The following is a 17660-nucleotide window of genomic DNA, read 5'->3' as shown; positions in this document are numbered from 1 at the left end:
CACTTTTTTTTTTTTTTTTTGTCTTTTTAGGGCCGCACCCATGGTGTATGGAAGTTCCCAGGCTAGGGACCGAACTCACGTCCTCATGGATACCAGTTGGGTTTGTTACCGTTGAGCCATGACAGGAACTCCAAGTCAAAGTTGAAACTGGGGCTTTTTGACTCCGAAGCCTGTGTCGTGTGCCCCAAAGCCTCTTTAGGACGTATCTTTTAAAGGCTCTGGGAAAGTCCTCTGGGAAGAAGCATCAGCCTGGATGGCCAATGGGTAAGGCAGAGCCTGAAATGTAGAGAGTTTCACCAGCAGTATGGTGTGTGTCGTCAGTCCTCACCAGACAAGCAGGGTCCAGGCACTAAAGTTTAGGCCTGAGACAGGCACTGGGCGGGCAGGCTAAGTGTACTTAGATTTGTTAAGAGGCAGCCTTTTGGAGAAATAGAGAATAAAAAAAAAGCTAAGTAAATTTTCATCTATCAGATTGAGCAAGATCTAAAAATTGATTACTCACTGTGTTGGCAAAGCTGTGGGGAAGTAGATTGGGCTCCCTTGCTGGTGTGAGTGCAGAATTGCCCCACGCGGGGCAGTTTGGCAACAGCTATCAACAGCACAAATGCCCATAGTGTTTGACCAGCAATTTCCAGTTCTGGAAACTGATTTGTCACATACCTGCACTCATGTAATATGATGTATGTATAAAGTTAATTCATCCTCGTTTGTAATAACAAGAGATTGATAGTATCCCAGATGTTCACCTCTAAGTGACCACAGCTGGTTTAATGGGCTATGGAACAATAGATGTATTTGTTTGGGTAATATTAATTGCTATAACACATAAGCCCCCAATCTCAGTGGCTCAACAAAGGGAAATTCACTTCTTTCCCACGTGAAGCCCCAAACGGGTGCTGCTATGTCAGGACTGACATAGGGATCCAGGCTTCCTTTATCTAAGTGCTCTACCCTCTTCCATTTGTGAAACCCTACTTCCCCATGTCCATTAAGCCAGGAATGGGAAAGGACATGGAGGTTTATATGGAAGGAACAGTTTTTATAGATCAGGTCTGGAAATGGAAATAATCACTTTCACCCACATTCTATCGCAAGACCACCATCTCTCACATCCAGTCACAAGGCCACATCTAAGTGCTGGGAAATAGAGTCTCACTGTGTGTCCAGGAAGAAGAGGGACCGATTTGGTGATCCTAGCTGTCTGTACTCTGGTGAAATACAACGTATCTGTAAAAAAAGGACAAGGAAGCTCTTTATGTACTAATATTATTATGCAAAAAAGTAAGATAACAGTATCACTTGTGTAAAGGGGGGGAAGTATATATTCATGTTTACCCGTGTAGGTGTAGATAAGCTGTGCAGACACAGAAAACGCACCAGTTTGTGAGTAGGGGGTGGGCAACTGTGTGGAAAGGGGGTAGGGTTAGGGGGAGACTTCCCTATATACTCCTGATTTAGTTTAATTGAATTGAATGTTATTTTATTTTTTGTCTTTTTAGGACCACACCCATGACATATGGAAGTTCCCAGGGTAGGGGTCAAGTTGGAGCTGCAGCTGCTGGCCTATGCCACAGCCACAGCAAGGTGGGATCCGAGCCACATCTGAGACCTAAGCTGCAGCTCGTGGTGATGCTTGATACTTAACCCACTGAGAAAGATCAGGGATCAAACCCGCATCCTCATGGATACTAGTTGGGTTCATTATTGCTGAGTCACAGCAGGAACTCCCAATTTTTAAAAACTTATTTTTTCTCTTTTTATGGCTGCACCTATAGTTCCTGGGCCAGGGTTTGAATCAGAGCTATAGCTGTGGCAATGCTGGATCCTTTAACCCACTACGCCAGGCCAGGGATTGAACCCATGCCTTCGCAGGGAACTGAGCCACTGCAGTTGGGTTCCTAACCCACTGTACCATGGTGGAAACTCCTATATACTCCTGATTTTAGAGATATGTGAGTGTATTAATTTATTAAAAAAGCCAAAGAGGCCTCAACCAATCTGAAGGTACTGAGCAAAGGGGGAGAATTTAGATACAGAACCTCAGAAAAAAAGTTGGGAAGACCACTCGTTCAGGGCAGAGTCTGGGCAGCAAAGCCTAAAGAGATTTCCCGAGCCCCTTGGCTGGCAGCTGCAGCAGCTTTTTATGTAACCATGTCCTAAAGGCTTCTGGGATCAACCAGAAATAGATTCTTGCTGAGCATTTTAGAGCGAGGAGGCTCACTCTGCTGGGTTAAAGTCAGGACAGATATCAACAGAGGTAGAACCTGAGTTGGTTTGGGTACAAACAGTCCTTGCTTCAGAGCAAAATGGACAGGCAACAGGAGCTCCCTGGCTCTGTCCTTGACTTGGTGCACGTGTCATCCCTCCTGCTGGACTGGTTGTAAGGCAGGATCTAGAGGATTGAGAAAATTCCTATTCTTAACGTGCTCTGCTACTGATAGTCACATAATTTCTGTCTATTCACTTATTCATGGATATTTGAATACCTACATAACACTGTATTATATCTACCAGGTATTATGTATGGGACAAGAGTATAAAAATAAAGATGAGATTCTGATTTTCAGAATTCCTGCCTACAGAAGGCTGTTCAGTACAGGGGTGGCCTCACCAGCTGCTCTCCAGTGGGCAGAGGCGCTTAGTGACGTGGTTTTGGAGGCCTCACCCACTGGATTGTGCCTCTGCACCATTGTCTCCTTGTTTCTTCCTCTTGCCCATGAAGCGCTCCTAAAAAAGCACCCCTGACTTGGGCTTTCTGACTTGGCTTCCCTCAGGGCAGCATCGACATGAGCCGCGTGGCTATAATGGGACATTCATTTGGAGGGGCCACAGCTGTCCTGGCTTTAGCCAAGGAGACCCAGTTTCGGTGAGTTTCCCAGTGATGCTGCTGTTAGCATGTATGTTAATACCATTCATCCATTCAGCAAGTACTATGTACAAAGCACTGTTGCGGGGGCTGAGGATTCAGTGCGGAAGAAGAAACCAAGGTCTCTGGCTTCACAGAATTGTTATCGTGGGAGGAGACAGACTAATAAAGAAACTAACAAATAATGAAATCCCCAGCACCCAGGTGCAATGAAGAATACAAAATAATGTGATAAGCTAGAGTATCTGGAAGCTTCTTTGAGAAAGTAACATAAGCTAAGACTCAAAGGCAAAGAAGCCAATCACACAAAGTTCTAGGAGAAGATCATTCTAGGCCCTGAGGTGGAGGGAAGCTTGCCGTGTCAGTGTGAGAAGAGCAAGCAGCGGCCAGATCATGGGGCCTTTTGGCCAGAGTAAGGAAGTTAGATTTTTGTTCTAAATATGAAGGAAAACCATTGAAAGATTTTAAGTATATTATATACACATATAATATATATATATTTTTCTTTCTTTTTTAAGGCTGTACCTGTGGCATATGGAAGTTCCCAGCTAGGGGTTGAATCAGAGCTACAGCTGCATGCCTATGCCACAGCAATGCCAGATCCAAGCCACATCTGCCACCTACACCACAGCTCATGGCAACGCCAGATCTTTAACCCACTGAGCGAGGCCAGGGATGGAACCTGCATTCTCATGGATACTAGTCAGATTCTTGCCGCTGCACCAGAACAGGAACTCCCTTTTTTATATTTAAAAACCAGTATGTGAAGAGTGGGTTGTAACAGGATGCAAATGGAAACAAGGAAGCCAGTTAGAAGGAGGCTCTTTCAGAGTCAGGGCGAGAGATGATGAATTTGCACTAGGATGGAGATAGTGGGATGGAGAGAAGTGAAGGGAGTCAGGATAGTTTCTAGAATTTTCAGGACTTAATGATGCATGAGATAAAGGAAAGAGAGAAATCAAGGTTTTTCACGTGTGTAGCCATCATTTGAGTGGAAGACGATTGTCCTCTGTTGAGATGGAGGAGACTGCAGGAGCTCTGGTATCAGAGCTTATGGCTTGACAAACTGGCCATGACTTTGAGTCATGGCACCAAGGAGGTTTTCGCTGACCTCCCTGCCATGTGCTGTCTTGACTGACATAGCACCATGTGCAGTCAGGGCACTAAGCTATGTTTTGTTTTTTTTTTTATTTTTTTATTTTTTTTTTAAATTTTTTTTGTCTTCTTGCTATTTCTTTGGGCTGCTCCTGCGGCATATGGAGGTTCCCAGGCTAGGAGTCAATCGGAGCTGTAGCCACTGGCCTACGCCAGAGCCACAGCAACGCGGGATCTGAGCCGTGTCTGCAACCTACACCACAGCTCACGGCAACACCAGATCCTTAACCCACTGAGCAAGGGCAGGGACCGAACCCGCAACCTCATGGTTCCTAGTCGGATTCGTTAACCACTGCGCCATGACAGGAACTCCTAAGCTATGTTTTGATACCTTGTGTGTTCTGTCTCCACTGCTATACTTGGAGCTCCATGAGAGTAAGAACTGTGTCAGTTATCTCTGGATAAATGACATAGTAGGTACTTGTCACAGCACAAGGCTAACTAAGCACATGAATGAATCAAGTGGGGTTCTGTGTGACTCAAGTCAGGTGCCTGAGAGTAGATCTAAGGGAAAGAAGAGTTCTGATTCTTACTTTAAGAGAGTTTAAAGCCTAAAAGACTTTTGGTGACAGGTACAAGTGATCTCTAGCCAAGGTCCTAACCTGGCTTTCTGAGCCTTTACCCACTGAAGGAAGAATTCCAACTTGTCCCCCACTCTTGCTTGGTTTTCTGCATGGAAGTTCCAAATGTCTGGTCCTGTTCCAGGTGTGCTGTGGCTCTGGATGCTTGGATGTTTCCGCTGGAACGTGACTTTTACCCCACAGCCCGGGGCCCTGTCTTCTTCATCAATGCAGAGAAATTCCAGACAATGGAGAGTGTCAACTTGATGAAGAAGATTTGTGCCCAGCATGACCATTCCAAGATCATAACTGTCCTGTGAGTAACCCCCAAGCTCATGATCCCCAGTGTCCTCTCCATTTTCTACTCAGCCATGGCATCCTTAATTTCTTCTAAATTATCCAGGGGCTCTACCCATTGAAAGAATACCAAAATACTTCCAGAGTTTCAAAGTCTTAATTCCTTTAGAATTTCATATCCGTCCTTTTTTGCCACCTAGCTCCCCCTGCAGTGATTTCTTCACTGGCTTATATAACTTTATTTATTTATTTATTTATTTTATCTTTTTGTCTTTATAGGGCTGCACTCTCGGCATATGGAGGTTCCCAGGCTAGGGGTCTAATCAGAGCTGTTGCTCCCGGCCTGCACCAGAGCCACAGCAACGTCAGATCCGAGCTGCGTCTGCGGCCTACACCACAGCTCACGGTAACGCCGGATCCCTAACCCACTGAACAAGGCCAAGGATCGAACCCGCAACCTCATGGTTTCTAGTTGGATTCATTTCTGCTGTGCCAGGACAGGAACTCCTATGTTACTTTATGACAGGATTTACCTGTTGCTTTTTGGAAAAAGGGGTATTGGAGAGGAAGAGGTGTGGGTCTGGGTGGACTCTGGAAATCTCTAATCTCGTTTGGCAGTTTTATTGAGTCTTTTGAAGAGTGTGGATATAATACCTTTGATTTTCACAAGACAGCCCTTCATGAATACCTCAATTAAGATATTTTTCTGTAAACCATCTATATTCTGCCAAGAGAAACCACATTCTCTTCATTTCTGTCATCAGCACTATCAGATGGTTTGTTTTTAGGAGGCATTTTTCACAGGGAGAAAATTTTGAGTAACTTTAGGAAAGATACTGTACGTGGGAAGTGGCTTAGAGCTGCAGCTACAGGGCCAGAGTCTCACTTTCAAGTCTCTGACTCAATCCTGCCCTGTCCTTGAGCCCAGTAGCACACATACTTCAAGGATCTCAGGTTCTATCTCAGCAAAACAGCAGATAACTATACATCATTGGCCTCTGGACTCGTGCAGGTGGTTGAAAGGCCAGATCTAAAGCCTGGAGTGCTGGGTCAGTAGGCTGTGGCTTTTCCCCTCGCCCATCTTGGCCCACACTCTCTTCCTGGGGTGGGAGGGGGCAGTCCCTCCCCTTTCATTTTGATTTCATGGCAGCAGAGGACTGCTCTCTCCAGGCCATTCAGATCTGGGATAATTGTAACCTCTGGAGGGAAGGGAGATGAGAGCATCTGGAAAGGGGTACACAAAAACTTCGGATTTAACTCTTGATAATGTGTTGTGTCTTAAACTGAATGCTGAATAGTCAAAAATCCATTATATTATTCTTTATACTTTCTCACATGTCCTAAATATTACCCTTTAAAGTCAGTTTTTCCTGCATGATATCAAGTTTAGCATTTATAGTTTTCTTCCCTCATTGAATTGACCAGTAAATTTAGGGATGAGTAATTTAGTTCGAAATGAACCTTCCGAGAATTTCACCTTCAAACTTAGTGCAATCGATGTCAAAGGACTTCAATTCTAATCTGGAAGCCCTCCTTTAAAAGCGCTAGCCCTAACTTTCCTGGTTACTTAAAGGCAAGTTATTTCTTTTTCCTGTTCACATTGTGGTGCACTTCTGAGCTAAAGAGGGAGCTTATATGTTTTGTGAATGTTCAAAAGTCACTGGGTAAAAGCCATGGGGTAAGAGTTTGTAATAACTTGGAAGTGGCAGGTGCCACAGGCCTCACTTCCTTGTCCTACCCCCTCTCCAGCCTTTCCCCTGCACTGTCAGGCATTCATTGAGTCAGCTTTGAAGCCAGGTACACCTGCTCTCAAATCCTAGTTCCATCCCTTACTAGCTGTGTGACCTTGGGCGGATCATTTCTCTCTTCTGGTTCTGTCGAAGAGGAAAATACTTCCCTTACGAGATCGTTGTGAAATCAACAGATAATGCATGCAAAGCCCCTTGCACATTGTAGGTGCTTAAGTATTCGTGTACCCTAGCCTCCAGATCCTTGTTTTTCTTTTCCTCTAGTGGTTCTGTTCATCGGAGTCTAACGGACTTTGCTTTTGTGGCTGGTAACTGGATTGCTAAATTCTTCTCCAATCCAACCCGTGGGAGCTTGGACCCCTATGAGGGTCAGGAGACTGTGGTGCGGGCCATGTTGGCCTTCCTGCAGAAGCACTTGGTAAGGAGAGAACCGGGGCTCTGGGGCAGGAGGGTCTTTAGATTTCCCTGCACAGTGGTCTGTACTGACATGTCTCGGATCAGGGAGATTTATGGCAAATAAACCTCCTTCACCTGAGTGAAGGAGAGAGTTACATAGAATTCTAGAAAGAACACTTAGCTGAAAGTTTAGAGAGCCTAATCCTGTCTCTTACCACCCGAATGACCTTGGCCCAGTCATTTAACTCCTCTGAGCCTTGATTTCTTCACTGTAAGTGGGCCATTCACCTCTCTCTACTCCACCACCTCTGTCCTACTTCATTATCGCTCATCTGTATTGTGGAGGAGGTTATCATGATAGGGCTACATCTGCGGAAGTGCTTTTAAAAGAAAGCACAGAAAGGTGATAACTAATGTCCTAAGTCACAGGCCAGCTAAATGGCAAGGGCTGTAGAGGTCTTTGGTCCAGCTCCCCACCCCCCGCCCCAACCCCTACCGCCGCCGCCGGAGGCAATGTACCTGCCTGTTCTTCCTGCCGTGTGGTCCAGCACCGTGGAGAGCACACTGCCCCGAGTGTCAGCCCTCTCCTTCCTGGAAACTAATAATTTTAAGAACTGATATTCCAAGTAGGCTTTGTTTGTTTTGGTTATAAGGACCAGAGATTCATGAATTTACCTCCAGAAGAAAGGGAGTCTGTTTAAGAGCGTCTACCTGGCCAGGTGGGGCGTGAACCATGACAGGAAGCAAGGGAGCATGTAGGACTGACTTCTCGCTCAATCGCTCCATCTCTTCCTTTCATGACATCTGTGTTTCTCTTTGCTCAGGTCTGCATTTTTCCTCTTGCTGCTCTGTCCTTTTTCTCTTGCCGAGAACATCTGCTTATTCACAGTTTCTGCTTCCTCTTGACTTCGGTTGGCCTGAACTGCCTGTGGCTTGTTCTCTCTCCTCGTGACATCCTCTCATCAGCTCCCACAGCTCACTGCCATACTTTCTGGGATTTCTTAGACCGATTCCCAAGAGAGACAAGTAGGTTGTGCTAGCTCATCTTTACCTGCCAGAGCACGTGGTGGACCGCTGCCCAGCTCAGGCCTGGCGCTCTCTTGATCAGATGTGCCTTTCTGATCCAGTCAGAATGGAACAGGCTGCTATTATCTGTACAAGGCTGATCTCTCAGCACATGCTGTGCGTAGGGCAGCTTCCTTCAGAAGGGAGCCAGGCTGGCCTGGGTTTCTAAGGTTGGGCCTAACTCTAGCCTAAGACCAAAATTTGATTCTTTTTTTTTTTTTTTTTGTCTTTTTGCTATTTCTTGGGCCGCTCCCGCGGCATATGGAGGTTCCCAGGCTATGGGTCGAATCGGAGCTGTAGCCACCAGCCTACGCCAGAGCCACAGCAACACGGGATCGAGCCGATCTGCAACCTACACCACAGCTCACGGCAACGCTGGATGGTTAAGCCACTGAGCAAGGGCAGGGACCGAACCCGCAACCTCATGGTTCCTAGTCGGGTTCGTTAACCACTGCGCCATGACGGGAACTCCAAAATTTGATTCTTTATAACTCCTCTTCACTTGCCCTGGGCATCCCCACCTCAGACCCCTTACCCTCGGTAGCTCTTTAGATGTTCGAAGTCACCTCTGGCGTTAGTAAATGTCTGTGGTTCCTCTGCCTGTCCCCTGATCCCCACATTGCCATTTATTCCTCGCTTTGGATGCCCTGTCTATTGATGTGCCTTTTTACGTGTGCTGCTCTGACTTGAGTGTGACATGCTAGATATATATGGTCTGGCCAGTGCCTGGTACAACAGTACCGTTGCCTCTGTGCTCTGGACCCTAGACTTCCAGTTGGATGGCCTGAGTGTATAAACCTCTCCATCAAGTGCTGAACAAATATGACTTGGATTGAGTTTGCTTTTATTTTTATTATTTATTTTTTTGTCTTTTTAGGGCTACATGTGCAGCATATGGAGGTTCCCAGGCTAGGGGTTAAATCAGAGCTGTAGCTTCTGGCCTACACCACAGCCAGAGCAACGCTGGATCTGAGCCGCATCTGCGACCTATGCTACAGCTCACGGAAATGCCAGATCCTTAACCCACTGAGCGAGGTCAGGGATCAAACCCTTGTCTTCATGGATACTACTTGGGTTCGTTACCGCTAAGCCACAACTGAGTTTGCTTTTAAAACATTTCTGTCCTATTATGATTGTATTGACTTTTTGAACCTAAATTTGCACTTCTATATTTATACATGTTCATTTCATCTGCTCATCATGAGCCACTTGCCAGCCTGGGTTTAGAGACTTTACGGTTAATAGGGGCCTTGGAGCATCATCCTTATCACGTGGTAGGAGAGGAATGGATCCACATCTCAAGACTTTAATGGGGCCGCACGGCAGGGTCCTCATCCCACTTTCCCTATTTCCTCTTAGGCACCATATCATCAGGGAAGAGCTAAGGATGTCAGGGGAGCCCACCCTGGTGTGACTGGACTCCCTTGAGTAGCAGTGTCCGTTGAACTAAGATACTCATTATTGGAGACCAGCAGAAGATTAGAAGAGTCTTAGACTGTAGGAAGATTATTGGGGACTTGCTTTATGCAAGGCCTACCACCAAGTACTTGAGTTGCATCAGTTGCATTAGCACGTTTAATCCCGAAGATGGCCCTTTCCAATGGGTACTGGTATTATTGACTCCATTTTACAGATGAGGACACTAAAGCTTAGAGAATTTCGATAATTCGTCCAGGGTTATCTGGTTAGTAAGTGGCAAAGCCAGAATGTCACCTAGGCTGTCTGACTTGAAAGGCCAGGTGCTTCATGGCTGCACGGTTCTGCCAGTGACTCTGCTGGCCCAGGGGTGCCCAGGATCTTTGGGAGACACAGAGGACAGGCCCCACTCTGACAGGAGGGAAATGACAACCAGGAAAAGGAGGCTCCTTAGACAAAATGATGCTTCTCTTTAATGCTAGAGATGAGTAAGCCTCACCAAGCATGGAAGGGGCGAGAGTCTTCTAGATAGAAGGTACAAGGTCAGTTTTGAGAAGCTGCGTTTAATGTACTGGAGTTCAAGATAGTGAACTGTTGGAAGATAAAAGTAGAGAAATGGGAGTTCTCATGTGGTGCAATGGGTTAAGGATCTGGCACTGTCACTGCAGCATTTCAGGTTGCTGCTGTAACATAGGTTCGATCCATGGCCTAGGAATTTCCACACGCCATGGGCACAGCCAAAAAAAAAAAAAAAAGGTAGAGAAATGGGTAGAAGCCAGAAGCCAGATCTCGAAGCCCATGTATTGGCTGAAATAAGTTTGAATTTTTACTCCATAGGCTAAGAGAGTCCTTGGTGGGTTCTAAGTGGGGGATGCCATGCTTAGACTAGTGTTTGTGGTCTGGCTGTATCATGGAGGATGGGCAAGATGGGGCAGTTGAGAGGCAAAGCACCCAGGTGGGAGGCTCCAGTATCCAAGTGATAAGAGAGGGGATGGAGTGGAAAAGACCGAGGCTTTCTCTCTGCTCAGGGTAGTTAGCTTTGCAAAGAGAGGAAAGTTTTTTGGTGGCCAAACAGTACATTGTCACATGGAAAGCTAAAATAGGTGGCTTAGCTGAACCCTCTTGCCACTCCTGAAACATAATCTCCGATCCTCAAAAATACCTCCAAGCATAGGCCCCGCTGACACAGGGGTAGCGTTACCTTCTTTTAGGAAGCTTGGTGCTCCTTTCATACTACCTACAAGCGGCTCCTGTCTCCACCTCCTCATCCTCCCTCCCACTCTCCTAGGAGACCCTTTCACACCTTCTTCTTTCTCTTCAAACCTCTAACACCTACCTTCCCTCTCCCGTCTCTCAGCTGATTACCTTTGCCTCCCGCTTCGCCAAGCACACGGAAGCGGTCAGTCCACCAGTGCCCAGCACCGCGTCTCACTGCCTTCCTGCGTACACCCAGCTTTCTGTCCGGTTGCTAGAGTTTCCTACTCGTCTGTCTACTGAGGCCAGCCCCTCCACCTGGGCACTAGGTTTCACCCTCCTTGTTCTGCTCAAGATGATTGTGCTAGTAGTTTTTTCTTCTTTACCTTAGATTGTCCATTTTTCTCTCTCTACTGGTTTTCACTTCAATGAAATGTCTCTTTAAAAAATCTGTCTCATGGGGTTCTTTTGTGGTGCAGCAGCAGGATCTGGTGTTGTCAGGTTTGATCCCTGGCCTGGGAACTTCCACATGCCATGGGTATGGCCAAAAAAGAAAATGTGTCTTTGTCTTTTTGCCATTTCTTGGGCCACTCCTGCAGCATATGGAGGTTCCCAGGCTAGGGGTCAAATCGGAGCTATAGCCGCTGGCCTATGCCAGAGCCACAGCAACTCAGGATCTGAGCCGTGTCTGCGACCCACACCACAGCTCACGACAACTCTGGATCATTAACCCATTGAGCAAGGCCAGGGATCAAACCTGCAACCTCATGGTTCCTAGTTGGATTCGTTAACCGCTGCGCCACGACGGGACCTCCAAGAAAATGTGTCTTGACCCACACTTCATCCCCCAGTTACCACCCTTTTAGCAGAACTCCTGTAAAGAATCTTCCCGTTCTCTCCTTCTTAGCTTCCCAATCTCTCTTGAACCTACTCCAGTCAGGCTTTTGCATCCCAGTCCTCCATGAAAACTGCCTTTGTCAAGGTCACAGTGATCTTCACGATAGGTCCAGTGGTCACTTTTTTTTTTTTTTTTTTTGTCTTTTTAGGACCACACCTGTGGGATATGGAGATTCCCAGGCTACAGGTCTAATCAGAGCTACACTGCCAGCCTACACTACGGCCATAGCCACGTCAGATCCGAGCCGCATCTGCAACCTACACCACTGCTCATGGCAATGCTGGATCCTTAACCCACTGAGCGAGGCCAGGAATTGAACCTGCAACCTTGTGGTTCCTAGTCGGATTTGTTTCTGCCACGCCGCAATGGGAACTCCCCGGTGGTCACTTCTCATTCCTCATCTCACTGCAACTCTCAGCAGCTTCTGACAGAGTTGGCTATGTGTGCCTCTGAGAAGCCCTGTCTTGACTCCAAGACACCCCACTGCGAATTTTCTCCTCTCTCAGTGTCTGCCCCTCCTCTGTCTCTGTTGCTGCTTCTAGGGCTCAGTGCTCGGACCTCTTCTCTCCCTGTAGCCCCTCAAGTCGTCCAGTCTCATGGCTTTAAATACCATCTCCATGCTGACTGTTCTCCAGTTTATTTCTCCGGTTTGATCCCTCCCCTGAACATCAGATTTATTTAACCCACTACTCAGCTTTTCTCCTTGGGCTTCTACCCAAGAAGAAATCCTATTGGCTCTACCTTCAAAATACAAATGGAAAGTAATCAACAACTATAAATGTAATAAATTCATTGAGTAATAAAAAAGTTTTAAAAAAAAGGCAAGTAATCACGTGTCACCACCTCCACAACCCCCATCCTGTCCAACTCAGCTCTCACCTAAGTTACTGAGCTTCCTGACTAGTCTCCCTACTGCCACCCTTGACTCCCTACACAGCCCTTTCTTTTTTCTTTTTCTTTTTTTTTTTTTTTTTTGTCCTTTTGTCTTTTTAAGGCCACACTCACAGCATATGGAGGTTCCCAGGCTGGGGATCGAATCGGAGCTGTAGCCTCCAGCCTACGACAGAGCCACAGCAATGCCAGATCCGAGCCACCTCTGTGACCTACACCACAGCTCACAGCAACGCCAAATCCTTAACCCACTGAGCAAGGCCAGGGATGGAACCCGCAACCTCAGGTTCCTAGTCAGATTTGTTTCCACTGCGCCACGACGGGAACTCCCACAGTCCTTTCTTAATCAAGCAGCCAGAAGGATCCTTTCAAAAAGTGACTCAGATCTTGTTGCTCCTCTGTTCAAATCCTCCAGTGGCTCCTCATTTCTCTGAGAGTCAAAGCCAGCGCCTAGCATCCCTCCTGCCCTCCTCTTCCTGCGGCTCTGCCCCTGGCCTACGTCACTGTCGCTGCACAAGCCTCCACACCCCAGGCACACTCCCGCTTCAGGCCTTTGCACTGCTATTCCTGCTGCCTAGAACATTCTTCCCATGGAGTCTCAGGGCTCAGTCCCAACTCCTTCAAGTTTTTGCTCACAGTTCACTTTCCCGGTGGGACTCCCATTGACCACCCTTTTTAAGACGTGTGCTGCCCCTTCCTCCCCTCACCCCTGCCCCCATGCCACCACCACTGCCTCTGTCTAGCTCTTTTTTCCCACAGTACTTCTCATCTTTTCATATCCTATGTACTCTGTTTTGTCTGTTGTCACCTCTCTCTCCTAGATTGTGAACTCTGTTTGTCTGTGGCTGTATTTTTTGGCACCGAGAACAACCCGGGGCACATGGTGGTGTGCTCAGTGATTTCTGAGTTAATGAACATGTAGCACTTGTTTGTTGAGGACCTGTGCCATGCCAGGTTCTTGGCAGGGTCCCGAGGATCTAAAGATGAAGGAGAGTGGTCGATGCGTTCTGTCCCGGGTTTTGTTTGTTTTGGACAAAAACCCCATTTGCCTTCTCAGCTGTGTCCCACTCCCTCAGCCCGAGGCCTTGGGTTTCTGACTGTTCTTGCCATGTCATTACCATCTGCCAGTGGTCCCAGGGCCCCTCTCCTGAATCACGCCTGGGGTTGTGTTGCTTCATGATGTCGCTGTCCTTACGCTTCCGTTCTTCACTGAGGTGGCCCTGGATCCACATCCACGGACTGGCGTGTGAAGGATCTCTTATTGCTCAGCAGCATCCTCAGAAGTGGGCTTTCCACTTTCTCACTCCTTTGGACCAGGGTTTGAATTCTGTTCTCTACACCTACCAGCTATTATGACCTTGGATGAATTGGGTAGCTTCCCTGAGCCTCAGTTTTCCTCAATGGTAAAATAGGGCCAGTATAGTCCTTAACACACAGGAATATTATGAAAATTAAATGAAACAATGCATGTTTAGCAAAGTCCCTAGTATGAATTATCCTTCAACAAATGTGACTTTCTGTTACTGTTATCATTAGTGAGTTGTGATGGGTTAAGCAAATCATTTAAGAAGCACATTTTTATAAGTGGCACTGGGAAAACGGTCGTTATCATTGCTGCCATCACCACCACAACCACCATGACTAGTCCTTTTAGTATCTCAGGTCCTTCTCTCTCTAGAGGAGACCCACTAAATCCATAGGAGCTGCCCTTTGATCTAACCTTATGACAGTTGACCTAATCCTTCTGTTTCTTTTTCTCATTCAGACCTCAAAGAGAACTATGATCAATGGAACAACCTCATTGAAGGCATTGGACCATCACTCACCCCAGGGGCCCCACAGCATCTGCCCAACCTATAGGCACACGGGGGCTGCCCAGCAACACCCATGGCCTTCTATTAGAAAGTGGTCCTCACGCTCCTTCTTCATAGATTGAGAGGGTGTAATTGCACTGTTGATTGGATGACTGGGTAATTTAATCTTAAACTCATGTTGGGACTTGGATCACTTACTGATTTGGGAAACTGACTTTCTGGGGACTGAGCCCCGATGGTGTGGGGAACAAGCAGTGGGATGGGGCTGGGGAGGCCCAAGCCCCAAGCTGAGCACGATGAGCCCTATCAACCCAGCCAGCCGACTCCTCACCTTGGGCCAGTGTGGAAGAAATGAAGCCACAGGATGGAGGGAAATTTCCCACCTTGGGGCCCTCTAGCCCACCTGACACTCTCTTCCTACCTCTCTGCCTTCTCCCTCCCCAGGGCCGCTTGGTGAGTTCTGAGGACTTAAGGTAGCTTTCTAGGATGGGGACCACCATCAGATTTTTCTATCTATTTTCAAGCCCCTTATGGCATGAAACATAGCCCCAGGCATTTAGTCAGGATGAAGCTATACTTGGGAGCCCATGGAAGGGGCAAACAGCTTTGACCTGATAGCAGAGGGAGAGCGGCTGAGGGACAGAGGGTATCTTAAAAACTCTGGATATCTCAGAGTTTTGCTGAAAATGTAACTCGACAGGAAACAACACAAGTAGGCTGAGATGGAGAAGGCAGAATAACAGTGTTAAGTAGCCATTTGAACAGGCCCTCACCACAAAAGGGAGGGAGTTTGGTCGGTTCAAATTCACAGGCCATCCCTAGAGAGAAGCTTAGGAACACTTTGGTCCTGCCTTTTACCTGAGATATTGTCAGCTTCCAACAGGGTGCTGTAGTTGTCTGTTTTCTGGCTCTGAGGGCCTCGCCTCCAATTTAAGTCAAGATATAGATTGAATTTCCATTCTGTTCCATTTATAATATGAATGATATTAATACTCATGTTTGCCTAACGATATGTTGGAATATTCTCTGTCTTTAATCTGCCTCACAGCAAGATGGGGAGCCATCTGGAAGTAACTTTTCCTTCTGTCTTTCTTTGATCACTTACCACTTATGCCCATGTGGGGGGAAAAAAACTTTAAAAGGAGAGGAGGTCTTCCTAGGGATCTCGTTGGAAGCTGTCTGGGAACATCAACGTGAAACACCCCCTCCTCTACTCTAGACATCTCACCTCAGTCCAAGTATGGAACCCCGGAGGAGGCAAGAGCAAGAGGGAAATGCATCTCTGCACAACAGGTCCAAGGTCATTGTCGCCAAAGCAGGCTGGGACTACATCTCCCATCCCCAACAGCTGTTCTTTCTCAGAGGTGAAACACCAGATCCTTTGAGGCTGTGGATTTACTCTCAGAGATTTGTGGGTTCCCGGGAGGCAAAGCACAAGGAGAATATAATTAAGGCCTGGTCTCTAGAGCTCTGTGGTCTGTTGTTTTTGTTTTTTTGTTTTTTTTTTTTTTTGTTTTTTGTCTTTTTAGGGCCGTACCCTCAGCATATGGAGGTTGCCAGGCTAGGAGTCTAATCAGAGCTGCAGCTGCCTGCCTACACTACAGCCACAGCAATGTGGGATCTGAGCCACATCTGCAACCCACACCACAGCTCATGGCAACACCGGATCCTTAACCCACTGAGTGAGCCCAGGGATCGAACCCACAACCTCATGGTTCCTAGTCGGATTCATTTCTGCTGTGCCATGATGGGAACTCCTGTGGTCTGGTTTTGAGTCCAGGCTCCACCACTGCTAACTGGGTAAATTTGACCAAATCATGTTCTCTTTCCAGTCTCGATTCCTGCATTTCTGAAGTGAGGATCTGCATTGTAAATAGACAGGAGGATGAAGTGAAAGAATGTATACTGCGTGGGTTATTTAAAAGTATGTTTCCTACTTTCCAAACATAAGAGATTTTTCTAGTTACCCTCTAGCTGTTGTTTTCTTGCTTAATTGCTCTTGGTCAGAGAAAACGACCCACATGGTTTTTGTCCTGAAACTTGCTTGTTGGCCCAGTATGAGGTCGATTTTGTGAATGTTCCATGTACATTTAGTAAGACCGTACATTTTGAAGTTGTTGGCTTGCTGTTTTACTCAAGAATGTATTATGTGTTTCCTTCTATGAGAGCGAATACAGATAGATAATCAGGCCTTCCAACCCCTAGATGGGGACCAGAGCCCCTTGGCATTCACAGAACCGGTAGAAGCCATCTCTTTGTGCCTGGGCTGGTTCTGCAGATGCTGAGAAGCACTGACAGCATTAGCCTAGGAGACCCAAGTTCTACATTAGACTCATAAATAATGCAGGTATATTTTGTAAAGTCCTGGAACCTTCCTAGAGAAAGAAGTTGTTCAGAAGCTGGGTCCATCTCCTCCATTCAGTCTGTGTTCGATAATGACTCATTCATCCAGCGTCACTGGAATAGATGAATTTTCCCCATTGACAGTTATCCTTTATGTCACAAATTGTCATATTGACTTTTTTTTTTTTTCCCCCAGGGCTGCACCTGCAGCATATGGAAGTTCCCAGGGGTCAAATCGGAGCTACAGCTGCCAGCCTACACCACAGCCACAGCAACACCAGATCCGAGCCTCATCTGCCACCTACACCATAGCTCATGGCAACGCCAGATCCTTAACCCATTGAGCGAGGCCAGGGATCAAACACGCAACCTCATGGTTCCTAGTTGGATTCGTTTCTGCTGCACCACAGTGGGAACTGCTTGATTATTTTGAATGGTAATTTGCCCAAAAGATAATGCACACACTTCTTAATTGTGATCTGACCTCATTTAATTTTGTAGGATATTTCTTTTAATCAGGATAGACTAGAGAATGTGGTAGTAATAAGCAATCCCAGAAAGCAATAAAAGTTTATTTCCTACTGATGCTACATGTCCTCTGTGGGTCAGCTGGAGGCCCTGCTCTGCGTCATTTTTATCCTCACTTGGGAACCCAGGCTGGCAGAGCTACCTGGAATTGTTGCCACTGGCCATGGTGGAGCAGGAAGAGAGCAGGAGGAAGCACCTGCTTGGCTCTTGAAGCTCCTGCCTAGAGGTGGACCTTCATTGTTTCCATTGACGGAGCATTGGCAAAGCAAGTCCTCCTGCCATTCCTAACATCCCCTACCGTCCCAGAGAGCAAAAACATCTGTAACCAGGTCTGATGCCAGAGCAATGGTGCCCTCTGGTCTGTGAAGATGCGGATAGCTGTACTGCATGGCCCCAACTGCTGGCCTCTTAGTTCTTTTCATTGCTTTTCATGGTTTGTGTTTTTTCCCTTGTGGTCAGCCTGCCAGCCATTACTCTTCATTGCCTTGC

General features: G+C 46.9%; 1 protein-coding gene across 12 annotated transcripts in view; it reads left to right on the top strand.

Annotated features, from left to right (window-relative positions):
• Window positions 1-17226, top strand: part of PAFAH2 (platelet activating factor acetylhydrolase 2) — a 33455-nt gene extending 16229 nt beyond the window's left edge. For 10 of the 12 annotated variants that reach the window (XM_005665126.3, XM_021095606.1, XM_021095605.1 and 7 more), the window contains 4 exons: window positions 2775-2866; window positions 4727-4897; window positions 6891-7044; window positions 14252-17226. In XM_005665126.3, the coding sequence (XP_005665183.2) occupies window positions 2775-2866; window positions 4727-4897; window positions 6891-7044; window positions 14252-14422 (588 nt within the window). In that variant the 3' untranslated portion in view covers window positions 14423-17226. Of the gene's footprint in view, window positions 1-2774; window positions 2867-4726; window positions 4898-6890; window positions 7045-7076; window positions 7078-14251 lie in introns of all 12 variants that reach the window. The other 2 variants (XM_021095608.1, XM_021095607.1) reach the window with 2 other exon arrangements.

Source organism: Sus scrofa, chromosome 6, assembly GCF_000003025.6.
Source record: "Sus scrofa isolate TJ Tabasco breed Duroc chromosome 6, Sscrofa11.1, whole genome shotgun sequence".
Classification (NCBI taxonomy): Eukaryota; Metazoa; Chordata; class Mammalia; order Artiodactyla; family Suidae; genus Sus; species Sus scrofa.
Note: the sequence above shows the minus strand (reverse complement) of the source record. Positions and strands in the feature narration are given on the sequence as shown.